Genomic DNA, 22,739 nt, shown 5'->3' with positions numbered 1-22,739 from the left:
TAAAAGCCTGATTTCATTTATATGACTCGTGTTCAGTCATGGTTTGTTTGTTTTTTAGTGCTTTGTGGTTTTTGTTGAAACCTTAGGCTCCTTCCTAGCAGTGTAATTTCCTTTAATCTGTTGTTTATGGATTTGTATTCCTTCTACATCTAACTCATTCCTCTATGTCATCTCATCTTCTTAGATGAAGCTTCTCTTCTGCTTTCAGACAACCCTCTCTCTGACAGGTGATTCTCTCTGCATGACCTCACATGATGTAGGGATGTGCAAAAACATTTACATAAGAATCATGAAATGTTTTTATTCAGGTCACACAAACCAAAAAGATTCAGTTTTTTTCAATAGCTTTTTTCAAAAGTTGGGACGCTGTGTAAAATGCAAACATATCAAAGGTACAAGCTGAGGCATTTTACTGGTCCATGAAAAATATTTGCTCATTTTAACATTCATGATGGCAACTCGTCTCTATAAAGCTGGACTTTAGAGAGGTAGAGTTTCTCACGTGTAAAGATGGGCAGAGGTTCACCAATCTGCATAAAACTCTGTCTGCAAATTGTGAAACAAATTTCACAATAATGTTCCTCAACCTTTGTGAATTGTGAAGACTGAATATCTCATCCTCTACAGGACATTATATCATCAAATGATTCAAAATCTGGAGAAAGCTCTGTGTGCTCAGGGGACAAAGATTTGAAAATCATTGTGTACATTTTACACGGTGTCCCAACTTTTTTTGAATCTGGGTTGTATGAGTAACTCAGTGGATAGAATGTCAAAATTCCCTCATCCCCATATAGCATCAGAGAAGCTTGTTATGATGTTTCATGTGTGGTGAGAACAGGTCAGCCCAAGTCTGATGACTCGATTCTATTCTTTTAAAGCTTGATAAATTCTGTGAAGAAAAAGATTGTGTTTTGACCCTTAAATCCAATTTCTGGAATGACTTCCCGATCACATAACACCCGCCTACAAGTCAGGATATCCGCCATCGCCACAATCATAATTCTCATAATAATCTTTTTACAGTTTATTGATGTTACTGAGTCAGTGTGCATGTGCGCAGTAGCTCCATATGTGAATGTATCAGCATCTTTGTCATTACCCTTGAGATTTTAACTGCCAAATCCTGCAGATGGCACAACATTGTCTTCAGCTCTGATATTTAAAACTGCTGGTTTTCAGCACCATGGACAGTGCCATTCACTTAATTTAGGCCTGCTACAGTTTCTTTCTGTGCTGCCGGGCTTTGATTCCTCTTCATATTCATGCATATTCACCTCACTGCAACAGTCCCTGATTAGATGCTTTAAAGTCCTACTGACTGTAACAGGGAGGCTGTGCATTACGTTCTTTTAAACACATTCTTTTAAGTGACTCTGTCAGATACATTCTTGATCCCGTGGTGACCATTAAAGTGATAGGATAGGAGGTAACTGTAAGTTAGACTACTTTTAGAGCGGTTTTCTTTTTAATATCTTGCACTTGTTGCTTTGATGATCGCAAGCTATTCAACGTATTGTCAGTGATGGAGCTTTGCAGTGTGTTGGAGTTTGTGGGTGTGTGTTTGTGGAGTTGTTCTGGAGGTAACAGTTTTATGTTTACAGGTGGCATGCTAGCATGTTGTAAGGTCAAGTAATGGCTGAGCCTTGTGTGTGTCACAATATGCAAGATCATGGAGATTCAGTTTATGGGAAATTTATCAACACTGGTATATTTTCTCTTTGTCAGCAGCTTCTACAAAGAGATCAAAACTAATGTTGTTATTTGTAGTCTCAGCCGGGTTTTGCTTGGACCTCCACTGTTCATGAAACATTTTTAAACATATCAATGACACATACTGTTGCAGTGCTGTAATCACTGGCACTAGGTTACAACAGTTGCATTATTTATAATTCAAAAAATAAATAAATAAATAACTTGCACAGCTATAAAGAATTATTAAACATTTGATGTAAAATTAAAATCCATATTTGTGAGCATTTATAGAAATCTTTAATAGGGAACCAGGAGATTTTAAAGGGTGTTAGAAGGTATTGACAGAGACAGATGAGATGGTAGATTTGAGGGCCAAAATGTAGGATGCAAAACTAATTTACACACAAGCTTTAATGGCTGATTTCAAAATTCACAAGTTGAAAAGAGAAACAAAAGGTACCAGAGAAAAACAGGAAGAACCATAAAGCAAACCGGGTCCTTATGAAGCAAGCTCAGCATCACCACGGGGAAGTACCCAAAAGACAAATGCTAAACACAGAGAGAGGAAGAGTTTGACTGAACAACATGAATGACAAAAGTGAGTACTGCTGCGTTTTCAGTCAGAGAAGCACTTCATAACACATCAGAGTGATTTCTTTGGTCTCAGTTGATGCATTTTTTCCAAAACACGTCTCTGTGGCTTTCAAGCTCAGAAGACTTTACACCCAAAATTGGTTCACACCAAGGATCCTATCCCCCGGTAAAAACAGAGTAATATAGTGTACACTGTTAAGTGCCAGGAGGATCGCTCTCAGTTATACATCGGGGAAAACTGATTAAGCAGAAGAGCTGCATCCTCTGGAAAAAACTCTATTTACACCTACAGATCTCTTTGGCCCTTGTTTTAGTGATAAGAATGTACACGTCCTGGACAGGGAGGAACGCTGGTTTGATCCGGCAGTCAAGCAGGACATTTACCTGAAAAGGGAAAAATCATCTCTGAACTGAGGAAGGGACCCTAGCTACAGTTCTGTGATTGCATCCAGGATTTCCTTACCTGGATCCAGACTGAGGGTGAAAAGTCGTACGCAGAATATTCTGTAAATTCAAAAAACTAAAAGTCATCGTACCACAGGAATGAGGATTAAAGAGTTTTAAAAAGTACAACAAACTTTAAGCACTAGAATGATAAAAAAAAAACCCAAACAGAAATTCAGACTAAAATGTTTTAACACAAAACTCAAAGAGGCCCACGACCCATTGTTAGTGTTGGTCTTATAATGGGAGTTGTTGACATACATTAAATGATACCAGCGATTTCTTTTAAGAATTTGAGCATGGTAAAACCCCGATCAGACATTGTCTTGAAGCACTTTTGGATTCTTACTAATATACAGTATGGATGATGAAATACAGTAAGGATTGCCACTCTTTGAATGATATGTGGATCTCACAATTGTGTAGGCCTCACAGTATTTGTAAGTAATTGCAGTGTTTGCTTTATTTAGTAGATGGGAAGGCTTAAAACATTCGGACAATTATTATTGTACTGCGTTAATGTTCTTTCTAGTTATTGTATTAAATGGGACAAGCTTCACCCGTCTACTACATAAAGCAGGTTGAAGCACACGTGGAAATTATTTGCAAATGCCCTTTAATCAGGGCCTGTTATGCGTGTTTGCGTAGAATATTGTAGAAATAATATTTCCATATATTGCAGCGATCTATGATATAAATGATTTTCATGTGATAACCTCGAACATCCTTTGAAATCAGGCGCTGAAATATATGTGACTGTAACCTGAGTGGAATGTTGTGTTAATTTACAGACTGTGTTTGAGGTAACAGCTCGTTTTGTGACACCGTGGATGTCGTTGTTGTTTTGTTTGTTGTGCTCGTTGGTCTTGTTCCCATTGTGATGTGGTTTAGTGCATCAGAGATGTGTGTGTCGTGGGGCAGCGTGCCGGTGGGAGGCTGCTCAGCGTGTCTCCCTGTTCCTCACAGCTCCTCTACAACAAGCCACTCCCACATTCCCAGAGGGGAGGAGTCGCTACACACTAGCCCCGCCCATTCTGATCCTGTGGTTCATTCACCTCGACGCAGTGAGTTGGACAAATGGAATACAAACACACACACTTGTTTTTACACCTTAGCGAGGACATCAAATCGACAGGAGCTGTCCCTAGCCACTTACCTGAACCATAAGAAATGAATATTTAACCCTAAACCTAACCATAACCTAATTGTAACCTTAACCCTGAAACTGCAATTTGAGGTGTTTGTGCTGATATGCTGTATTTGATTTTTTATCATGCCCTACCATCTTTTTAGAGATAAGAGGTTTTCCCCTTTTTCTAATTGCTCTGTCATGAACTTTAACATTTAACATGGGTATTCTGCAGCTTCTCTCAGCATTGCATGGTCTCACTTTAGTGAACATTTTCTAGGATGTCCACTGGGAAGTTTAGCATCTGTATTGCATGTTTTCCACTTGTGGATGACCTTTCTTAGTGTAGAATGATGGACTTCAGATTGGAAATGACCTTACTGACCTTTCTTTTTTACCATGAGTATTTCATTACTAACACTTAACTGTTCAATTTTCTCATTTACAAAACAAAGAAACAGAAAAATTCTGCAGTTTCACTTCACTTCTTTTAGCTGTCTTTCATCTGTAGGTTGGCCTGTGAATGCTCACTCAGTGGCAATCTGTGAGGGCCTGGAGGACTGGGGTGCTACAGACCTCTCCACTTTATCAGACTCAGAGGATGAGGATCAGCCTGCCCCACTGGTGAGATTTTGTTACTGTCACATGAGATATGCACAGAGTTCACACAGAAACTGAGATGTGGTTATGCAGAGAACATAAATATGCTTGCCTGATGGGAGGGACTTACTAAAGCTTTTAAAATTCTAGCTGTTATTTTTTGTTTGTTTCTTTGTGTTTGCATGAAGCCTACCGCCTCTTTAAGGGAAAACTATGAACATTAAGCTGTGCAGCTACAGCAGGTGAAAGGTCCTACCTGAACCTAGTAGACCTCCCTCAAATGAGTGGTGGCATCCAGCCTGACATTTTCTTACACCAGAATTCAAAATATCATTAGCATAAGAGCTATAAGTCTTATGTCTTTGTTTTTTAAAAAGATCCTCCAGCTTTCTTTTCTGGCAGTTCCTTCCTCGTCTTCCTCATCTTCCTCTTTTCATTACCTCCTACTGGAGACTGATATTAGATAAGACCTGCCTTCTTGATATTTTTCCCCCATCCAATATGACTATGAAGGACACTGTGACTGACGTATCATCTATTGTACACTGATACTTTGTGTGATGATGCTCTTTGCGCCTGTGGTGGTTTATGAGTTCCTAAATGAGTAAATATGTATTTGTCTTGTCTATTCATTCACGTGGCAAAGGGTTTTATACACTGTTCCCTCAGTTTTAATTGTTTTTACTCTGTTCCAGGTGGCGGGCAGGTACAGAGTGATGGTAGAGAGCACCATGGCCAGCTCTGATGACATCATCTTTAACTGTGGTGATGTCATCCAGCTGCTGCATGAGGATTCATCAGGAATGTGGTAAGACAGGCGACATTCTTCAGAAATCTTGCATTCAACCATTTTCAAATGTTGAGATGTTTAAAAAGATTTCCTGCGATGTGTGTAACTGCAGGATAGTGAAGAATATAAGTCGTGGCGAAGAAGGCCGCGTCCTACCCGAGGACTTGCATAGGATTCTGGGAGAGACGTGCTGAGAGCCAATCAGGACAGAGGATGAATGAAGAAGTGTGCCTGTTTGTTCCTCATACTTTGCCTGAATATCCTTCCATGTGTACAGACACACACAGACTTATATATTCCATCAACTTCCTGAAAAAATGGGCATCTGAATCTGCTTGTCAATCAGAATGAAGCACAACATCAGCCACAGACTTTACTCCTCAAACTGCTGTGAGAGTTTCACCTCTGAAGACTGTGACCTCCAGAAAGAACCTCAGAAGACTTTAACAGTGGAAAGCACATACAAGCCATCCTTTGCTCTGCCTTCTCCGGCAGCAGTACATCAGATTATTTTGGACTGAAGACTTTAAACAGGGGCTTTTATTTATATGTTCAGAGTGGACTTTTGTTCTAGACGTCAAGCTGTATAATTTCTATTTTCTTATGAAACATCATGTCTACCAACATATCATTACTGTTCTTGTGCCAAACAGCTAAGCTAACTGTCATGCAGAAATGCCCTGGTTACGTCGTCGCCGCCTCTTAGCAGCCAAAGTGAACACTGAATGTCTGTCAGTTTTGTTTATGTGATAAAAAAAGAAAACAAAATAAGAAAAAAAATGAAAATATGGCATTTTAGTTTTCCAGGTTTCAGCTTTCATACTAGCTCTAGACAATTTGACACTCAGTGCTCATAGTGTGGGAAAAAATTACTGCATACCCTTGTTTACACTTAGCTTAATTAAAAGGGACCGATTATGCTTTACTTTTCTCTCTCCTTAAATAATTACCTGTTACAGCAGTGCTACTCATATTAAGCATGGCCAGAGTAATCCCTGTAAGCTAAAAGATAAGGCTTCAAATAGCTCCAAATGCTTGGTTTCATACAGCTCCTTTTACTCTCAGCTCTTAATGACATCAGTGAGAATGGGTATGATGTTTATGATGTGCAAATGAGAAACGAGCTAGCTTAAAGGGATGGGACAGGAAACTGCACTATTAGTGTAATTAGTATGAGATAAATGATTATTCTGAACTTTGAATCATACCAAGCTGCTTAAGTAGATTCCAAGAATAAAACATATGGAGCTGGAAATGAGAATAATCGGTCCCTTTAGTGACGTGTCATAGCAGGAAAGGCAGAGGCATAAAAACATTGTTGAAAGTTAGTTTGGGAGTTTGAAGTTTTTATAAACAATCTGCCAAAAATTTAGAAAACTAGAACATTTGTAGTCGTTATTATTGACACAGTATATGACAAAGTGAATCAATTCATCATCTTGTGGTGACACCCCAAACTGTGGAAGACCAAATGCAATACACAAAATGTTGCCCCGGGTCATAACAGGACACCAAAGGCCTCGACCTCAAAGTCCTTCTCCTGTAATCTCTGATCACAATTAAAAGAACAAGAAACCTCTGTCAGTGCACTTTGAACAACCAGATTAAATTAGGTCTAAATCCTACATCCTTGCTACTGTGTGCTTTGGAGTCCAGGAACACTGATACGAACAGATCCTCTCCTGGTATGACAAGTTTAAATATTTCCTGTATTTTATTGAAAAAAAGCATTGGTGAAAGTTTCAGTTGCAGTGTGATTCACTCTTTTATACACTAGGACTAGGTTGCTGTTATTTATGGTAATAATATAGTTTTTAATGAAAGTTATATTCTCTGCTATGCTTTTTTTATTCATTTGATTCAGTAGCTTTTCCATCATCTAGTCTTTTAGAGCTAAAACCCTTATCACTGTCAAGCTTTACCATATTGATTGATTGCTTGCTGCTGTGCACGGGTATCTTACACCCTACATATGACTGCAGCTTTATTTCCACCTGCAATGAGAAACGATGCTCAGTGGTACTGCCTTTAAAAAGAATAATGTGGAGTTGTCACCTGAGCATATTTGTGAATATGAAATTTGAGGGGGTTCACTGAGAATATGGAAATGCATTTTGAACTGCCTTGTTTTACAGCTGCCCAGAAAAGTGTGTGAAGTGTGCAGAGTGCTCACAAAAACACTGCCACTCAACTGGAAATGAGCTGAGAGCTCATCTCTGACTGATGTAGTGTAATTATCTGAGTTGCTGGCAGCTTATTTAGACATCTGCAGCAGACTGTGACCATATAAACATTAAAAATAGAAACTGTAGACGTTAAACACCATTTTAGTCAGTGTTTTAGTCTGAATGGTGGTACTGCTTTGGACAGATAGACGCTCATACTCTGCTATCAAGTGAAGAAATGAATTTATTGCAAGAATATTTGAATCAAATCCTTGTAGTAGCAGTAAATCCAACATTAGCTTGTACACTAAGTAAAGATAAATTTTCACGGTATTCAGCACCCACAGTGGGAGCATTGAATCGTTTGACAGTGAGCGCTCGACCATCCAAATGAAGCATGTTCACTGATACACAATACTAAATAACATTTCATCACTTTAAATTGATTTGAAATCCACCCAGCGCTGGCTGCACTGTAACATCAGAAGTTATTAATGGATTAGTTCAGTTAGGCTTTAGCGTTTTTCGTGGCAGTGCTTTAACTTGGTGTTTGCTGCTTTTGCTTATTTGCACTGTATTTTTTTAAATAATACTAATTATGTATAGAATTATTTTCTGAAAATATAAACACTGGACTTGTTTCAGCTTGACTGATGTGATTTGTCCCTTTTGTATAGCCTTTGCTTGAACGATACGTCCATAGTCCTCTTGTTAGTTTTATGGTGCGTCTTAGAGCAGGATAATGGCCAAGAAAAATTCACTACCACTTCATTTCATTGATAAAATGGGGTATTCATATAGAGCTTCCTGTTGATGCAAATTTGCTTAAATCATGTTTGTCATCATCATATGATACTCAAACACTCAGATAAGTTGATATGTTTTATTGAGGTACTAAAAAAGAACACGGGGGATTTCTCACTTCATTCACTTCCTCGGATGCTAAACTCAACACATGCTACTTGTTTATTTTTACAGCTGATTCATGAATCCTGTTAATCGTTTATATTGATCTGTGTTACGTTACTGATCCATTTGTAGTAGTGTGAGACCCGGGTATAGATGCCATACTTCCCGTCTTTGGCACACTCCTCTCCCCAGCTGATGATGCCTGTCAGGAACCAAGTTCCTTTGTAATTGGTGGCATGCGGCCCACCGCTGTCCCCCTGGCACGAGTCCTTCTGTTCACTTTCAAAGCCTGCACAGAACATAAATCGGGTGATATGGTCTCGGCTGCTCTGTTTACATTTGGTGCGGTCCACATAGGGGACTTCCAGCTTCTGGAGCTTGGTGGCCTCGGGGCCTTGAAACCTTATCCGGCCCCATCCACTCACAAGGGAGACCGTGGATTCTCTCACAATGTTCTGTATGAATTCTTTGGGGCCCAGGCAAATGGGACGCCGCTTGTTGGACAAGTCCACTGGACTGCCAAGCTTTAGGAGCGCAATGTCATGGTTATATGGTGAGGTCTTGAAATCATACTTGTGGTGGGGATGCCTTTCGGCCACCTCATGGTCTCGCTCTGGACCCTCATCTTTGTTCACATCATGTTCACCTGGAAGCATAGATTAAGATAAAGATTTTCTAAGACAATGTAAATTTCTGCACAAGGAAGCAAAGTCTAAAGTACTGGACAACTTGTGAAAAAAAAACATTAAAGAAACATAATTGAAACATAATTTGTTAAAAAGCCATGAAGCTGAAACGAAAAAGGATTTGCCTGATCCCTAATACTTTAGGACAAAACAGTATTATCTGTACTTTAGTTCAAGTGAAAGATTTAATGTTAAAGAATGCAAGTAGCCTTTGTTCTTCTTACCAACTCTGATGAAGAATTTACGTTCTGTGCCATCGTTGTTCCACAGACAATGGGCAGCAGTGATGACCCATAAGTCAGCGAGCAGGGATCCTCCACAGAAGGGCCGCGCTCTCTGCACGCTGTCTGGGCGGGACATCAGGGCCACCTTCAAACACAGAAAGAAAGGCAAAGAAAACTTGCAACAGAAGAGCAGTTTTAAAGAACCTACCATTTCTTGCACATTTTTTGAGCAACTGAAAACAAAAAACACTCAAAAGCAGCACGTTCTCTCTGCATGGGACAGGCTTCAAACACTAGACTTACACCTCTAATACATCTTTATTAAACCTGGCGCTCAAGTGCAAGTTTAAATGTCAAAGTCTATTCAAAAGTCTTTCTATTTAAACTATTGCACAGATTTAAAAGTTGCTGACTATTCGAGGATTACAGCTTACGTCTTACTTTACAGCTACATCTAAAACTCGTGCAAATGTTCTTGCCCTGCTGGGATTTTTGGTTCCAGTTCTTCACATATTGGCCTTCACTGCATCCCCAGCTCTTCCCTCTCCAGCCTATATCACAGTACCTGCCAAGGTATCTCTCCAGGAATGGCCGTATCTCCTCCCACAATTCTTTGGTCAGTTTTCTCTTGAGCTGTGACATTGGGGAGTGTGGCATACCCCCAGGACGACATCTCTGTCTTTGTTTTTGGTGTATCGGTGACACTTCTCACATGTCGACGGCCAATCACAGCCTCAGAGTCCAGAGAGTCATTGCTTGGGTTTGAGTCGGTCATGGGATGGTTCAGATAATCATACTCTGATATATCTTCATCATAGAAGTAATCGTTTCGGGTATCGTTGTAGGAGAAGTTTGACGATCTTGGTTCGAGAATGGACCTGGTGAGAGAGCTGGAGGACAGATTCACACGACCACAGCTGAATGGCTCTGGAGAAATAAAAGTGAAATAATAGGGGAAATATTACATTTCTACCTCCTAGATTTGTTTAAATTTTACATTGTCATCTTTTATGGGGTTGGAAGTATAGTTCTTCAGATTTTTTCTCACATGTGCAGATTGCTGACCCAAAAATAGAAAGAAAAAAAAGAAAAGAAAAAAACCTCTTTCCTTTCTGTTCCCTTTGAACACTTCATCTTTAGCAAAGTCCAGTTATATTATGTTTAAGCAGTGTATCATAGATGAATGTGATTACTGTTAAGTTCCCTGAATGTTTTTTGTGATAAAAGAAAAGAAGAATTTTTTCCCGTTCATATGATTTACTTAGTCCGGCTGCAGAAGCATGAACGAGCGTAAAAATGAGAACTATAAATTTTGCACCCCACCACTTCCACTGGAGACGTGTTAGGAAGACAACTTCAGGAGAAGTATGAGGAGGAACAATTGCATTTTGAACAATCATCATGAATATTTACATGAAAGTTTATTTCCTTTATGATTGTTGCCTCTCTGTGGAATATAAAATTTACATGTATTCATGGTAAAAAGGAAACTACACGGTTCGTCCTTTCTAAGGTTTCATGCATCAGGACATTGTAAAAAGCTAACTAATCTGTACTTGGTTTTTAAATGAGGTAAATACAACCATGGATAAACAACAACAAATGAAATATTATTCCAAGTCATTACGTATGTAACAAAAACTAAGCCGAAATGCAGACGCAATATAAAATAAACTATATACCGTGATTCAGTAGCTTCCAGACCACCATTAGCAGCAATATCTTAAATTAATGGTTTTTCTTTGTGGCTTTATCAGTATCTCAGTACTCTTCTTTACAACGTTGCTTCATTTCATTGAGGTTTGCAGGCATTTGTTTATGCACAGCTCTCTTACTGTCACACCACAGCATTTTAATCAGGTTGAGTTCTGGACTTTGACTGGGCCATAGCGATGCCCTGATTCTTTTCTTTTTCAGCCATTCTGTTGTAGATTTGCTGCTCTGCTCAGGATCATTCTTCTGGACACATATGGCCTCACACTTGGCTTTAAACACTTTGGTATACAGAGGAGTTCATGGTTGACCCAGTGACTACAAGGGACTCAGATGATCTGCTTCAAAACAAGCCCAAATCATAGCCAATGCCATGCTTTACTGCCATGCTCTTTAGAGGCTTCTAAACAAGCCATAGTTGTTCAGTCTTTTTTTTTCTAACTGTATTTAGCAAATATTAAAACCTGATAAAGATAAGGTTTTTTTTTTTATTATGTCTTCATATGTAAAACCTTAGAAACTGTATTGTAGTTGAAGTCAGAATGAAGTCAGACTCGTTCAGAAAAAAACAAAACAAAACGCTCTTACCACTGCACTAAATGCTGTGTGTGGTTTTACCTATTGGCTCACAGCTCTTCTTGTTTGGCCCAAGTATGTAACCAGTTGCGCACCTGCACACAGCTTGATTAGCCTTCATTACACAGAAATGAGAACATTCGCCATTGTTCACCACACACTGCTTGTTCACTTCTGGAAAAAGTCAGGAAAACAGAATTAGCTTTCGTTGACAAAACTTTATGGTCTTAGCTCAAACGTTGTTTCAGCCGAGTTATTCAGATCCACACTCACCGATCTCACAGTTCTTGCCACTGAAGTTTGGTTGGCACAAGCAAAGATAACTGTTGATCCCATCTTTACACACACCTCCATTCTGACAGGGGGGTGGCTTACACTGGTCGCCATCTACACACGACAGATCACACCACAGGTTTAGAGAAGACTGTGTGCTATAAATTCTCAGCAAACATGAGAACTTGTACTTTGTTCGTCTTACCGATATAGCCTGCCCAGAACTCCATCTGCAAAAGGAAGATCAAATTAAATGGGAAGTTCACCAACCATCCATCAAGCTCTGATCACTAGACCACTGTAACTGCCCACTTTTGGAGATATAAACAGTCAAGATCTTAATACTGGTAAAGGCATAGGATTGTGTGTGTGTGTGTGTGTGTGTGTGTGTGTGTGTGTGTGTGTGTGTGTGTGTGTGTGTGTGTGTGTGTGTGTGTGTGTGTGTGTGTGAGAGAGAGAGAGACCTACAGTTTTCTCATCATCCTCAAACACCTCTCTGGCCTCCTCCATGCTGCAAATTTCTTCCACACATTCCCGCTCCAGGTTACCTTGTTTAAGTTCTTCAAAAGCAGTGTTATATCTGCGCTTACGATGCAGCACGGTGTGTGCCGTCTGCTGAGACACGAACACAGCTCCTGAAAGGGTAACAAAAGACAAAGAGTCCTCACTAAGTTTAGCATAATTATTCAGAACTATTGATAAAGGCTGCTTTCAGGGATATATATGTATATAAAACCTATATGCATAATATAAAAGTACATCAAAGATGGACAGGTACCAGGACTGAAAGTGAAACCAGCGCGGAAGTGTCTTAAATCTGGCAGCAGGGTTTGTTGGAAGCAGGCTGAAATTCTGTACTTTTTCATTCAGATCGACAATGCACTCATCAAAACACCTTTATGGTGACCAAAAAGCTCAGCTTGAGGCTAAAAATGTACAACTTTGCTGTCCAATGGCCATCTTCTATGTACAGTCTATGATATTCCTCTGCAGTAATCATATTATTGGTGTTCTCACTTGTGTAGAGACTCTGCTATGGTCTCATCTTCATATATCTGGTGATCCCTTTGACACATGATGCTTTACCTTAATCATTTAATTGAGCCAAACAAAGAGCTGATACTTGCTACAGTTTTACATCCGCTTAGGATAATCCAGACTGGCTGCTACATGTACCTAACTCAGTGGTCCAGCTATCATCCCTGCCTTTCCAGCACAAGACGTCTTGCAAACAGCCACCAAACAAGCACCAAATTGTCTAAATTATATCAACTTAACATCCTCATAAATAGTTACAAATATTTACACCGACAGCCTAAGCACTTAGGAATCTTTACAGATCCAAGTGAATAAGAACTTTAAGAATCGAGGTTATTCAGTGATCACCTGCTTAGCCACCAGCCTTTTCCTATATTTTGTGCAGCTCTAAACTTTGCTGAACTCATTTTCCTGCCACCTGGGTCAATACCTGCTCTGCTGCTTTTTACCTGTGTTTTCTTCTGTGATCTCAGCACCCACTCCATACATGTCCAGCAAAAAACCAGCAAAGCAAACCAGTGCACACACTCTGGCCATCTTGTCGTTGTCAGTTGTCTGTCTGACTTTGACACTAAACTCAAAGCCTTATCCAGCGCTCCAAAGTACAGCAACACAGTGTTTGCTCACCGGTATGTCTGCAGTGCATGTGTGTGTAACTGTGGGTGTTTGTTTTTTCAGATTTGTGTGTGTGTGTGCGTGCGAAGTATGTTTAAGGGAAGGATGTGGAGAAAAACTTCATGTGTGCATGGAAGAAAAGAGAGGTGTCCCATAAAAGAATAAAAGAAGGTGCTTTTTTTCTACACGTCAGGCTGAAATTGAGCAACATCAGATATTGACTGCTGATGGGACAGTTTGGACATTAGCGTGTGTACGTGTGTGTGTGTGCACGCGTGTGTGTGAACATTACCAGCTGTTGTTTATCATGATGAGTCTTTTCCGATAAGCAGCTTTTGCAAGGCTTACGTGAGGTTTCAGATGAGTTGAGTGCACTCACACAGGCACATTTACGAAAACACACACCCACAAGTTTGTACTTCTCCATTTCTGGGTAAGTTTGTAATGACGGCTCAGGTCATTGAGCTAGTGTCCTTGATCAAGTGACCGAACCCAAAGTTGATCCCAAAGGCAAGTAAGAACCTTGCATATCAGCTCTGCCACCTCTGGCACATAAACAGGAATTTGAGACTTACTGTAAAGCATTTTTAGAACTGATGCCACCATGCTAGACAGTTAGTACAGTGTTCTTAGGTTTGAAAGCCTCACATTTATGCCTCCAAACATACCTCTTGTCATTGTGAGCAGATCAATCTTTGTCTAAAACTTTTCAACAGAATTTCATCTCATCCAAAGATGAAAGTTCTTTTAGACCTTGGCGAAGTTAAAAGGCTGTCTCAGGTTAAAAGACACTGTAGAACCTTCAGCACCAGTTATTAAACTATTGAAAAATGATTTTATGTTTAGATTACAGAAAATCCAAAATGAATTCAAACTTGTGGATCCAATTCTTGTTTCTTAAAGTCATTAAAGATTTCCACCTTAGGGGAAAAAAAGTATTAATTAAACCACCAAAATTACAAAATTACCAAAAAAGTTGAATATATTAGGAAATAAAAAACAAAAAACAAAACTCATGCTTAAAATGTTTGTCTGTCTGGAGGATCCAGTAGTTGAGGGTGGATAAAGTCACCAACTTTGTTGTATAAGATATTCTTGTACAACTGACGCCACCAAATCAGGTTTTCTGAATATTGGATTTATTTCTATTTCTGCTCTCTAATGTTTTAATCCATTAGTCCATAAATTTGCGGTGACTGGGGCTCCTGTTCAGAGTTCACTTTAAATCTGAAGAGTAAATGTCCTCGATTTATAAAAATGCTCACTGAAATGCTCACAGAAACTCATCAGTTGATGCTGAAACTCGCACACTGAAGTAAATAATGTCAGATCTGTACTAAGTGTTGAAGGCTGTTTTATTAGAACGTGAGCTACGCAGGGTTTGACTGGTGATAAATCACTGTGACTGACAGCTAGGTCAGCTGACCTTGAGCCAGCAGCTCCTTAGCAACAGCGCCCGTGTGGTCATTTATTGGCTGACGATGGCATAGATGGAGCGAGCAGGGGGTTGCAGCCCTCTTTTTATGGCAACTTATGTAAGCCTTTAAATTCATCTCACTCGCAAATTAGATATTAGAGCGTAAAATGGGAAGGGGGATTTCACAATTAGCAGGTTTGTAGCAATTATGATTAGATCGCTGCCTGCTGATTGGTGTCCTGGGAACAGATTTGATAGCTCTGAAGATGAGGAGGGTGGTACTGGTTTCAAGCTTTACAGATGACAGAGAGAAGTAAAAAAAGAAAAAGTAAAAAAGTGGGTTAAAAGCAGGAAAATCCTATTACCACCAGTGTTTTTGATGGACTTTTATCTATTTGATATCAATGTTTGCTGTTAACAGAGCTGCTGAAATCTTGGTTTGATTTGTAGGACTCGATGCTCCAGATCTAGGCGTGACATCGAGTCAATTACCTCCTCTATTCATGTCCCCATTTTCTCCAGTCAGTACAGAAGTGCCCCCTCTCATTCCCATTAAAATCATTCAGCTCGGTTGCCATTAGTGAGTCATGAGGTCATTGCTGTTCCCTCAACAACACTGAGTGGTGTGCAGCTGATCTCAGACACTCACACAGTGCGGAGGAATTATGACTGGCTGAATGAGAATATTTTGACTAATACACCTGCCCCTGGGTACAGTGTTTCCACTGTGGCCAGGTGTTTGTCCCACTTGAAAACATGCTGAAACTAATGACATGAACATGATCAGAGATGGTTAATCTAATCCCCCTGTAGAGTAAAGAGTATAATTCATTTCTCATTTCCATGTCTTTGCCCTAATGTGGCAACACTCACAAACAAGACAAGCAAACTCCCCTGTAATGGTTTCTGTGTTTAACTTGCGCTGCATTCAAACACACATGCACGTGTTACCTTTCTCTGTGTGTGAGATCTATATTTCTGGGCAGAGTGGGTTTGACTCCCCCCCGGAAATGAGAGTGGGTTTGACTCCTGGGAAAAGGAGCAGACTTATGTACCACTTTTTGTTCTAATAGAGCAGCTGGTCCCAGATCAGTAATCCTCCAGAAGGGGGATCTTACAGAGGGACAGCTGTGCTTTGGTCTGTTGGCTTAGAGTCAAAAAGCCACTATGACGATGTCACAGCTCCATTATACAAAGTCGTCATACAAGAGATGTAGTAGCAGCATTTTGAAGGGTCATGCAAGGACAAAAATCTTTAACAAAACGCAGTAACATCATTTCTCGTGGTGCAGGAAATTTCACTGAAGCAAATAATTCTATTCATGATATTCAGTGAATGCGGTGAGGTGAAGGTTTGGGAAGAAGCCGCTCCAAAGAGACACTCCTTGAATATACAGGCTTGAATCAGTGTGGCCTGAGGATGCATATTTTCTTTTTTCACAGGCTTTTCTTTTTTCTTTTAATCCATTCATTTTCTTTTGCTTATCCGATTTAAGGGCACAGGAGAGCTTCAGCCTATCCCAGGGCAAGAGACACAGTCCTTCCTGGATGAGTCGCCAATCAGTCGCAAGACTAACACAGACAACCGTGCTCATATTCACACCTATAGCCAATTTAGAGTCACAATCCAAAGACCTGAGGAAGCCAGAGTGCACTGAGAGAACCCATGCAGACACAAGGAGACCAACACAAACTCCACACAGAAACTCCCAGACTGGATTCAAACCAAGGACTTTTCTCCTATCAAGTGAAAGTGCTAATCACTGTGCCATTGTGCCTTTTTTCAAATCTCTAATATTTAATTTTCATGTTTTTATTCCATTGTACCCCTTCTTTAAGGTTTAGGTATTGTTTTCCTTTATTAACTTCCCAAGAAGGTTAATGCTTGCATGCATATGTGTCATTCTGTCTGTAAACAGGGTAGCTCGAAAGAATTCTGATAAAACTAGGGGTGAGGCCTGGGATCGTCTTAACCATCCATTAAAATTTTACATACATCTACCAAGGTCTTCAATGTCAACTTGGTTGAAAATTGACAAAAACTCTTATAACAACACTTATAAGAAACTATGATTCTTACAAGTGTGGTCTGTTTTGTCAGCATATCGAATGCACCATATCATGTCCCATTTGACCTTTGAACTATCTTAAAGGTCTTTAGATTGATTTGAAGGTCCAAGTGATAATAATGCTATATAGAGCTATTTAAAAATATGTGTCTTAATGCTTGTTGCGCTCTCTGAGTGCTTCTTGTTCTCAAATGAATGTATCTTGCATACACTTGTAGAGTGTTGTTGTGATTGTTCTTACTGCTGTTTTCAATGTGAACCAGTTATTTTTCAGGTCAAGTTTACAGAGAGGCAATAAAATAGTTTCGACCATCATAATTGCTGGGCTTCTTGTCAGCCCTTTTGTTTTGCCTCTTTAGATTACAACTGAAGACATGAAGGGGGTGGAAGAGGAACTGCCACTGTGACAACACAAGATCAAACTGGTTAAACGTGTGATTCATTTTAGCCAATGAAGTCACGCATTTGCAACCTGTTAGTGAAAATCAGGTTGCCTTGAGCTCAGCTCTTTATTCTCACTTGCTATTACCCTCTGCCTGGGTCATTTCACAGTTTAAAAAGTCCTTTATAATGAATTCTTGACAATCTGCCACAGAAACAAGAAAAATCAAAGCTACTTCCAGCATCACACTCCTGTTGTGCCATATAAAAGCTTGATGTAGGTCCTAGGTGTCAAACTCTGGCCCGCGGGCCAAATTTGGCCCGCAGCCTAATTACATTTGGCCCGCGAAGCCATACCAAATTACTATTAGAGCTGGCCTACTGGTATTATACAGCTAATATATATATCATTTAGTATTAAGCTTTGCTTGTTCCATATTCAGTTTTTCAGCAAAACTTGTTTGAGTCCATAAGAAAAGATTCATTCTTATATCTGGAGGAAGATTTTGTTTTTCAATAAATATTAATGTTAGCCCGCGACTTTGTTCCAGTTTTGAATTTTGGCCCACTGTGTATTTGAGTTTGACACCCCTGATGTAGGTTAACAGAAGAAACTAAATTTATCTCTGACCCGACTTCTTTACTACGAACAACCATCACACTAACAAACTGAAGCCTTTAGCACGTGAAGCCACTTTTCATTCAGTCAACAAGAAATGAATCAAAAACAGGCCTTTAGGGCAGAAAAGTGCTGGAATATTATAATATGGAAAAGAAAAACACATTACCCAAAACCAATACTAAGTATGAAGTTTAAATGGGATCCAAAACAAGTGTTGACCACAGAAAAAAACACACACAAAAAAGAAAAAACTACTTTTCAGCAAAAATTGATTAAGTGATCAATAAATGGATTCATTTGCATAGTGCTAGAGTGCTGAGTGCAGTAGTGGATTTGCATTTCTTGGAAAGAAGACAACCTTGTGATTACACTGATCTTCTTTTCTTCAGTAAGAGCAAAAATGTGCATCTTTCAGTTTCTGTATGTCTGCTGTAACCAATGTCTTCATTATTGCTCAGTCTTTTAATGTTTGATGCAGTAGAGGCATTATAAGGAGAACTGTTTGCTTTGTCAGCTGGTGGAAAGTCCTTCTCACTTGTTTTGTCTTTGTTGTATTTATAGCTGTTAAATTTGTTTCAAAGATCCCCTGACTACTCGGAGAAAGAGCTGCAGGATATCTGCAGTTTTTAAAAATATATCAGTTTAACGTTTAGAAATAGCGAGCTTGCAAAACACTTTATTAATGACGTATTTATTTAAACATGAAGGACTGCAGGTTTCCTATAAATCACCAATTCTTCATTATCTTCTTCATCTTTTTGCCATGGCACCTGGGTTGTTGACCCAGAGTTTTGGGTTTTGGAGAAAAAAAAGATAAAAAGGAAGAGCTGTGTGTTTCTAAAATAGGTGCTCATCAGCAGGTCATCAGATCTCCCTTTTTTTTAGTTGAACCTGCCTTCCCAGTGTTACCCATGTATTGTCTCCATCTGTGATGTTCCTCTGTTTAGTCTCTTCCTATCTTATTTCTGTAGTCTTTGTCTTGTGTGCTTAGTGTTCAGTTTTAGTTTTCCCCAGTCTTATTTCCCCTTTTTTCAGATAATATCCACTGAACCTTCCCTGCCCATGTTCAAACCATCTCAACCTTGTCTCTCTAACTTTGTCTCAACACCGTCCCTCTGATGTACTCATTTCTAATCATGGGTGTTGGTCACCAATGAATACATGGCTGTGTGTTTTGTCATTTCTTTCCGCAAAAGGCATTGAGGTCAGTGGTTCAACAGCCAGCAGCAAAAATAAGCCACTTACGGTACTTAAAAATATAGTAGAACATGAACAAACGCCAGTTAAGCCCGTGTAATGTTTTCAAATCCCTGCAACACAGTTACAGATGAATCCAGTGACTGCATCTCTGCAGAGCTGATGGAAAATGATAGGCTACTTTTAATTCCTCATTCAGTCAGAATACAATGAGCTGTCTTTGGCTCGTGCCCCCCCCCACCCACCCCCCGCGCGCCATCATCAGTTTGTCACTGTGCGCGTGCGAGTGCAGTTTTCGCGCGTGCAGGATCGGAGGGGAAGCGCTCCTGCTGGTACATGGTGACATGTAGGTGCACAGACAGAGTGGAGCTGTGCAGAGAGCAGCATCAGAGGAGCAAGAGACAGGGGGACAAGGAAAGAGGGGAAAGAGCTGGACCGTGCGCAAAGGGACCGGACACATTAGAGGAGGATGAAAAAAGTGAACGTTTCACCTGAAGTTTGATTCAGCGACCGGTAGAAGCGACGGAGCTCCATGAACGTGATAACGAAAAGCAAAGAGGATAAAGATCATGCTTCCAAAGGTGAGTAACGGTGAACCCGAGTCAGGAGGGAGACATTTTATGTATTTATTTATTGTTTATAGAGGGAAGGAAAAAAAGAAGAAAGATGTGGTAGCCAAAAGGTGTGCGATGATGTCCAGCCCGCTCCATGGCCACTTAATCCTATTGTTCCCACAATACAGGGCATACAGGGCATTGTGTGGAAGCTTCAACATACACACTTAAACCATTTGGAAACGTGTGTTTAGGTATAATGCAAATGAAACACGTGGGTTTTTTTTTAATTATTATTTCGTGGATGTTTTCTCTCTATTGGTTTTGTATTTGACAGCTTTGAGGTATTTTAAATATGTAAGGAGAAACACAAACCTGTGAATTTATTGCTTTTGTTTAAGATTGAATTTATTGCGTTACGAGCTAAAAAATCGTTAAAATGTGGTGTGTGCCCCCCGTGCACAAATTCATTCATTCCTCCCCCCTGGACAGCAGTAAAATCGACGTGGAGTACACCGCAAAGGAAACTGGGATGCCATGGAGACAAAAAAAGGGAGTTGCCTGCAAGCTGTGCTCTATCATGAATAATAAGCTGTACGTGAAACCCGTGTCATTCATGACTGTATCTTGCATGCATTTTATTTGCTTTATTTAGCACTAAGAATTTGGCCAACATAAAAATACCAATTTTTATAACTTAAGAAAGACAAATTTAGCAGATACAGGAAGAGTTTAATATAACAAAAATCCAAAGATTGCAGTTTAAACAAAATATTAAAAGAGACTGGAGATCTAAAAGGTAAATGTGGGTCTATAACACAAATAAGTCACATTTGTGCTTAATGCTGGGGAAAGAGGCTAACGCTATCTGTTCTAAAAACATGTGGAGAGCAAAAATAAAAAACAAGCATTGAGCCAGAAAGCTGTTGTTGGAATTATGAATTAACAACACATTTACTCAAATGCTGTAGCACTGCTTAAGGGGAGGTGGATGGGACAGTTAGCCAGAGCACATTGGCAATTTTATTTAGTTTTTTATGTATTATTATCATTATTAGTGAACGACACTGTTGTAACCTAGCATTTGTGGCTATGATTGGTTGTTTAGTTGACAGGCAGCTGATATATTAAATATAGATATTCTGAGCATTTCTAACTAATCTTTAATGAGAAATCGTCTTAAGTTTCAAGTATTTCTTCTCATTAGTTCAGCTGATTTATTTCCTTTTTGCATAAACATCGCTTTGCACTCAAAAGCTCAGAGTTTAATATTTGCTGCTTCTTAATTGAATAAAGTTGAAATCTAGGCTACTTAATTCAAATAAGCTGTGGCCAGAGAGACTCGTCGTCTCTGGAAACTCTCTGACAATGGGTCCAAGGATTTCATAGCAATACTTAAAAGCAGTCAAGGTGCTGTTGCCTGACCTGTAAGTCTGTGTGTCCTAGACCATCAATCACAAACCACCAAACTGGTCATGCTGAACGATGTTACAGGCAGCTGCTCCAGACCCTTTCAGGACTGTCACATGTGCTTACGGTGAACCTGCACACATCCGTGAAAAGCACGGAGCATCAGTTCTGTTATTCTGGTCCTGCTGATGGGTCAAAGACCTTCTACAGCCTTGTCCAGCTTTCCTACAGTAACTGCTGGTCTCCTGGAATCTCCTCCATGCTCTTGAGTCTGGGATTTGCTGCGCCTCCCAGATGCAGCAAATCCTTTTAAAATAGCATGTACTGCTGTAAGAGCTGGACCTTTGTGAAAACTTTGTAAGGTCCAGGTATTTGCTAAGGCTCAGCAAAAGTTAAAAAACAGATGTATTTTGTTTAATGTAGACTATGCATTTACCTTTGTCTACCTTTGAAGAGTACAAGAATAACAATATTGAGCTAGAAATGTGCATAGTAGATCCAATTAAACTTCAGCTTCTTTGTACCATATTGCCCAACAGCTAGTGACAGTGCTGTAATAAACCAGGTTAATGTTAACCTTTACTCACCTATGGGGAACAAAGCAAACACATCAGTACACAGAAAACCCAATAAAACCAAGTGTTTTACCAGAGTAGGGCGAAACCCTTATACATTGCAATGGATACAATAAAAGCACCTTGAAATATTGCTTTTGAAAGAACGCTTATTTTTTGTGTTTTTTTATAAACAGAGTATTTGAAGTTAAACGTGTACTTTATTGGTCCCCATGGGGAAAATCCCTCTCTGCATTTAACCCATTCACTCAGTGAAGCAGTGGGCAGCCATTGGGTGCCCGGGGAGCAGTGTGTAGGGACGGTACCTTGCTCAGGGGTACTTCAGGGTAGCTGTTCAGGGGAATCGAACCCCCGACCTTCCGATCATGGGGCCACCACTCTACCTACTGAGCTATCCCTGCCCTATGCAGTATTACCTAAAACACCAGGCTTTGAATTTAGTTTGAATGATATAACAAATATATAAATACATTGGGCAAAATAAGTATTGAACACATCAACAATTTATATCTCTAAAAGTGCTATAACGTGAACTTCTCAGCAGATATCGGTAACGACTCACCCAATCCACACTTCAAGTCAAGTGGCTTTATTGTCATTTCAACCATGTGCAGTGGTACAGTACACAGGGAAGCGAGACAACATTCCTCCAAGACCATGGTGCTACATATAACATATAACAGACAATCAACACAGGACTAAATAAAGTGCAAGTGTGCAAAAATGGCAAAAAACCAAAACAAAGACAGAACAGAATGATACAGACACAAGACAGTGCAGAGACAACAGTGCAATAGAAAAAATGCAACATACAGAGACATCCAACCATGGACGTCCATAAATTAAGTTTCGTGTAATAATGAGAAATGACACAGGAAAAAAGTACTGAACACATGAAGAAAGGATGGTGCAAAAAGACATGACACCAGCTGAAATCTATCAGCAATTAGAAAGCAATCCTGCCACTCAGGGCAAATTACTGTCAGCTGGTTCAGTCCCAACAGATGGCCTATAAAAATGTGCCTCATTACCAAGGTGCCACACAAGAACCATCGCATGATGG

The 22,739-nt window shown here is 39.8% G+C and overlaps 3 protein-coding genes across 6 annotated transcripts in view; 2 read left to right on the top strand and 1 right to left on the bottom strand.

Moving 5' to 3' along the window:
- The window catches only part of mcf2b (MCF.2 cell line derived transforming sequence b), a 19,615-nt gene extending 11,548 nt beyond the window's left edge, over positions 1–8,067 (top strand). Inside the window, exons 22-26 of one of the 2 annotated variants that reach the window (XM_086309099.1) lie at positions 185–227; positions 3,700–3,797; positions 4,374–4,486; positions 5,158–5,270; positions 5,365–8,067. In XM_086309099.1, coding sequence (XP_086165225.1) covers positions 185–227; positions 3,700–3,797; positions 4,374–4,486; positions 5,158–5,270; positions 5,365–5,446 — 449 coding nt within the window. In that variant the 3' untranslated portion in view covers positions 5,447–8,067. Of the gene's footprint in view, positions 1–184; positions 228–3,624; positions 3,798–4,373; positions 4,487–5,157; positions 5,271–5,364 lie in introns of both variants that reach the window. The other variant, XM_086309098.1, reaches the window with a different exon arrangement.
- f9b (coagulation factor IXb) overlaps positions 7,644–22,739 on the bottom strand; it is a 26,481-nt gene continuing 11,385 nt past the window's right edge. Inside the window, exons 1-8 of one of the 3 annotated variants that reach the window (XM_086309103.1) lie at positions 13,286–13,440; positions 12,267–12,433; positions 12,004–12,028; positions 11,799–11,912; positions 11,568–11,699; positions 9,802–10,163; positions 9,237–9,381; positions 7,644–8,972 (exon numbers count right to left, since the gene is read on the bottom strand). In XM_086309103.1, coding sequence (XP_086165229.1) covers positions 8,413–8,972; positions 9,237–9,381; positions 9,802–10,163; positions 11,568–11,699; positions 11,799–11,912; positions 12,004–12,028; positions 12,267–12,433; positions 13,286–13,373 — 1,593 coding nt within the window. In that variant the 5' untranslated portion in view covers positions 13,374–13,440 and the 3' untranslated portion in view covers positions 7,644–8,412. Of the gene's footprint in view, positions 8,973–9,236; positions 9,382–9,801; positions 10,164–11,567; positions 11,700–11,798; positions 11,913–12,003; positions 12,029–12,266; positions 12,434–13,285; positions 13,441–22,739 lie in introns of those variants that run through there. The other 2 variants (XM_086309105.1, XM_086309104.1) reach the window with 2 other exon arrangements.
- fgf13b (fibroblast growth factor 13b) overlaps positions 19,533–22,739 on the top strand; it is a 24,378-nt gene continuing 21,171 nt past the window's right edge. The window contains exon 1 of the mRNA XM_086309107.1: positions 19,533–19,718. Within this exon, the coding sequence (XP_086165233.1) occupies positions 19,670–19,718 (49 nt within the window). The 5' untranslated portion in view covers positions 19,533–19,669. The remainder of the gene's footprint in view (positions 19,719–22,739) is intronic.

The sequence above is a fragment of the Aulonocara sp. 'chitande type north' Nkhata Bay genome, linkage group LG10 (assembly GCF_057382095.1).
Source record: "Aulonocara sp. 'chitande type north' Nkhata Bay isolate Kocher_YH1m ecotype deep benthic linkage group LG10, A_spYH_male_GT1.1, whole genome shotgun sequence".
Taxonomy (NCBI): domain Eukaryota; kingdom Metazoa; phylum Chordata; class Actinopteri; order Cichliformes; family Cichlidae; genus Aulonocara; species Aulonocara sp. 'chitande type north' Nkhata Bay.
The sequence above is the reverse complement of the archived record's forward strand: the minus strand, read 5'-3'. Positions and strand labels throughout refer to the sequence as shown.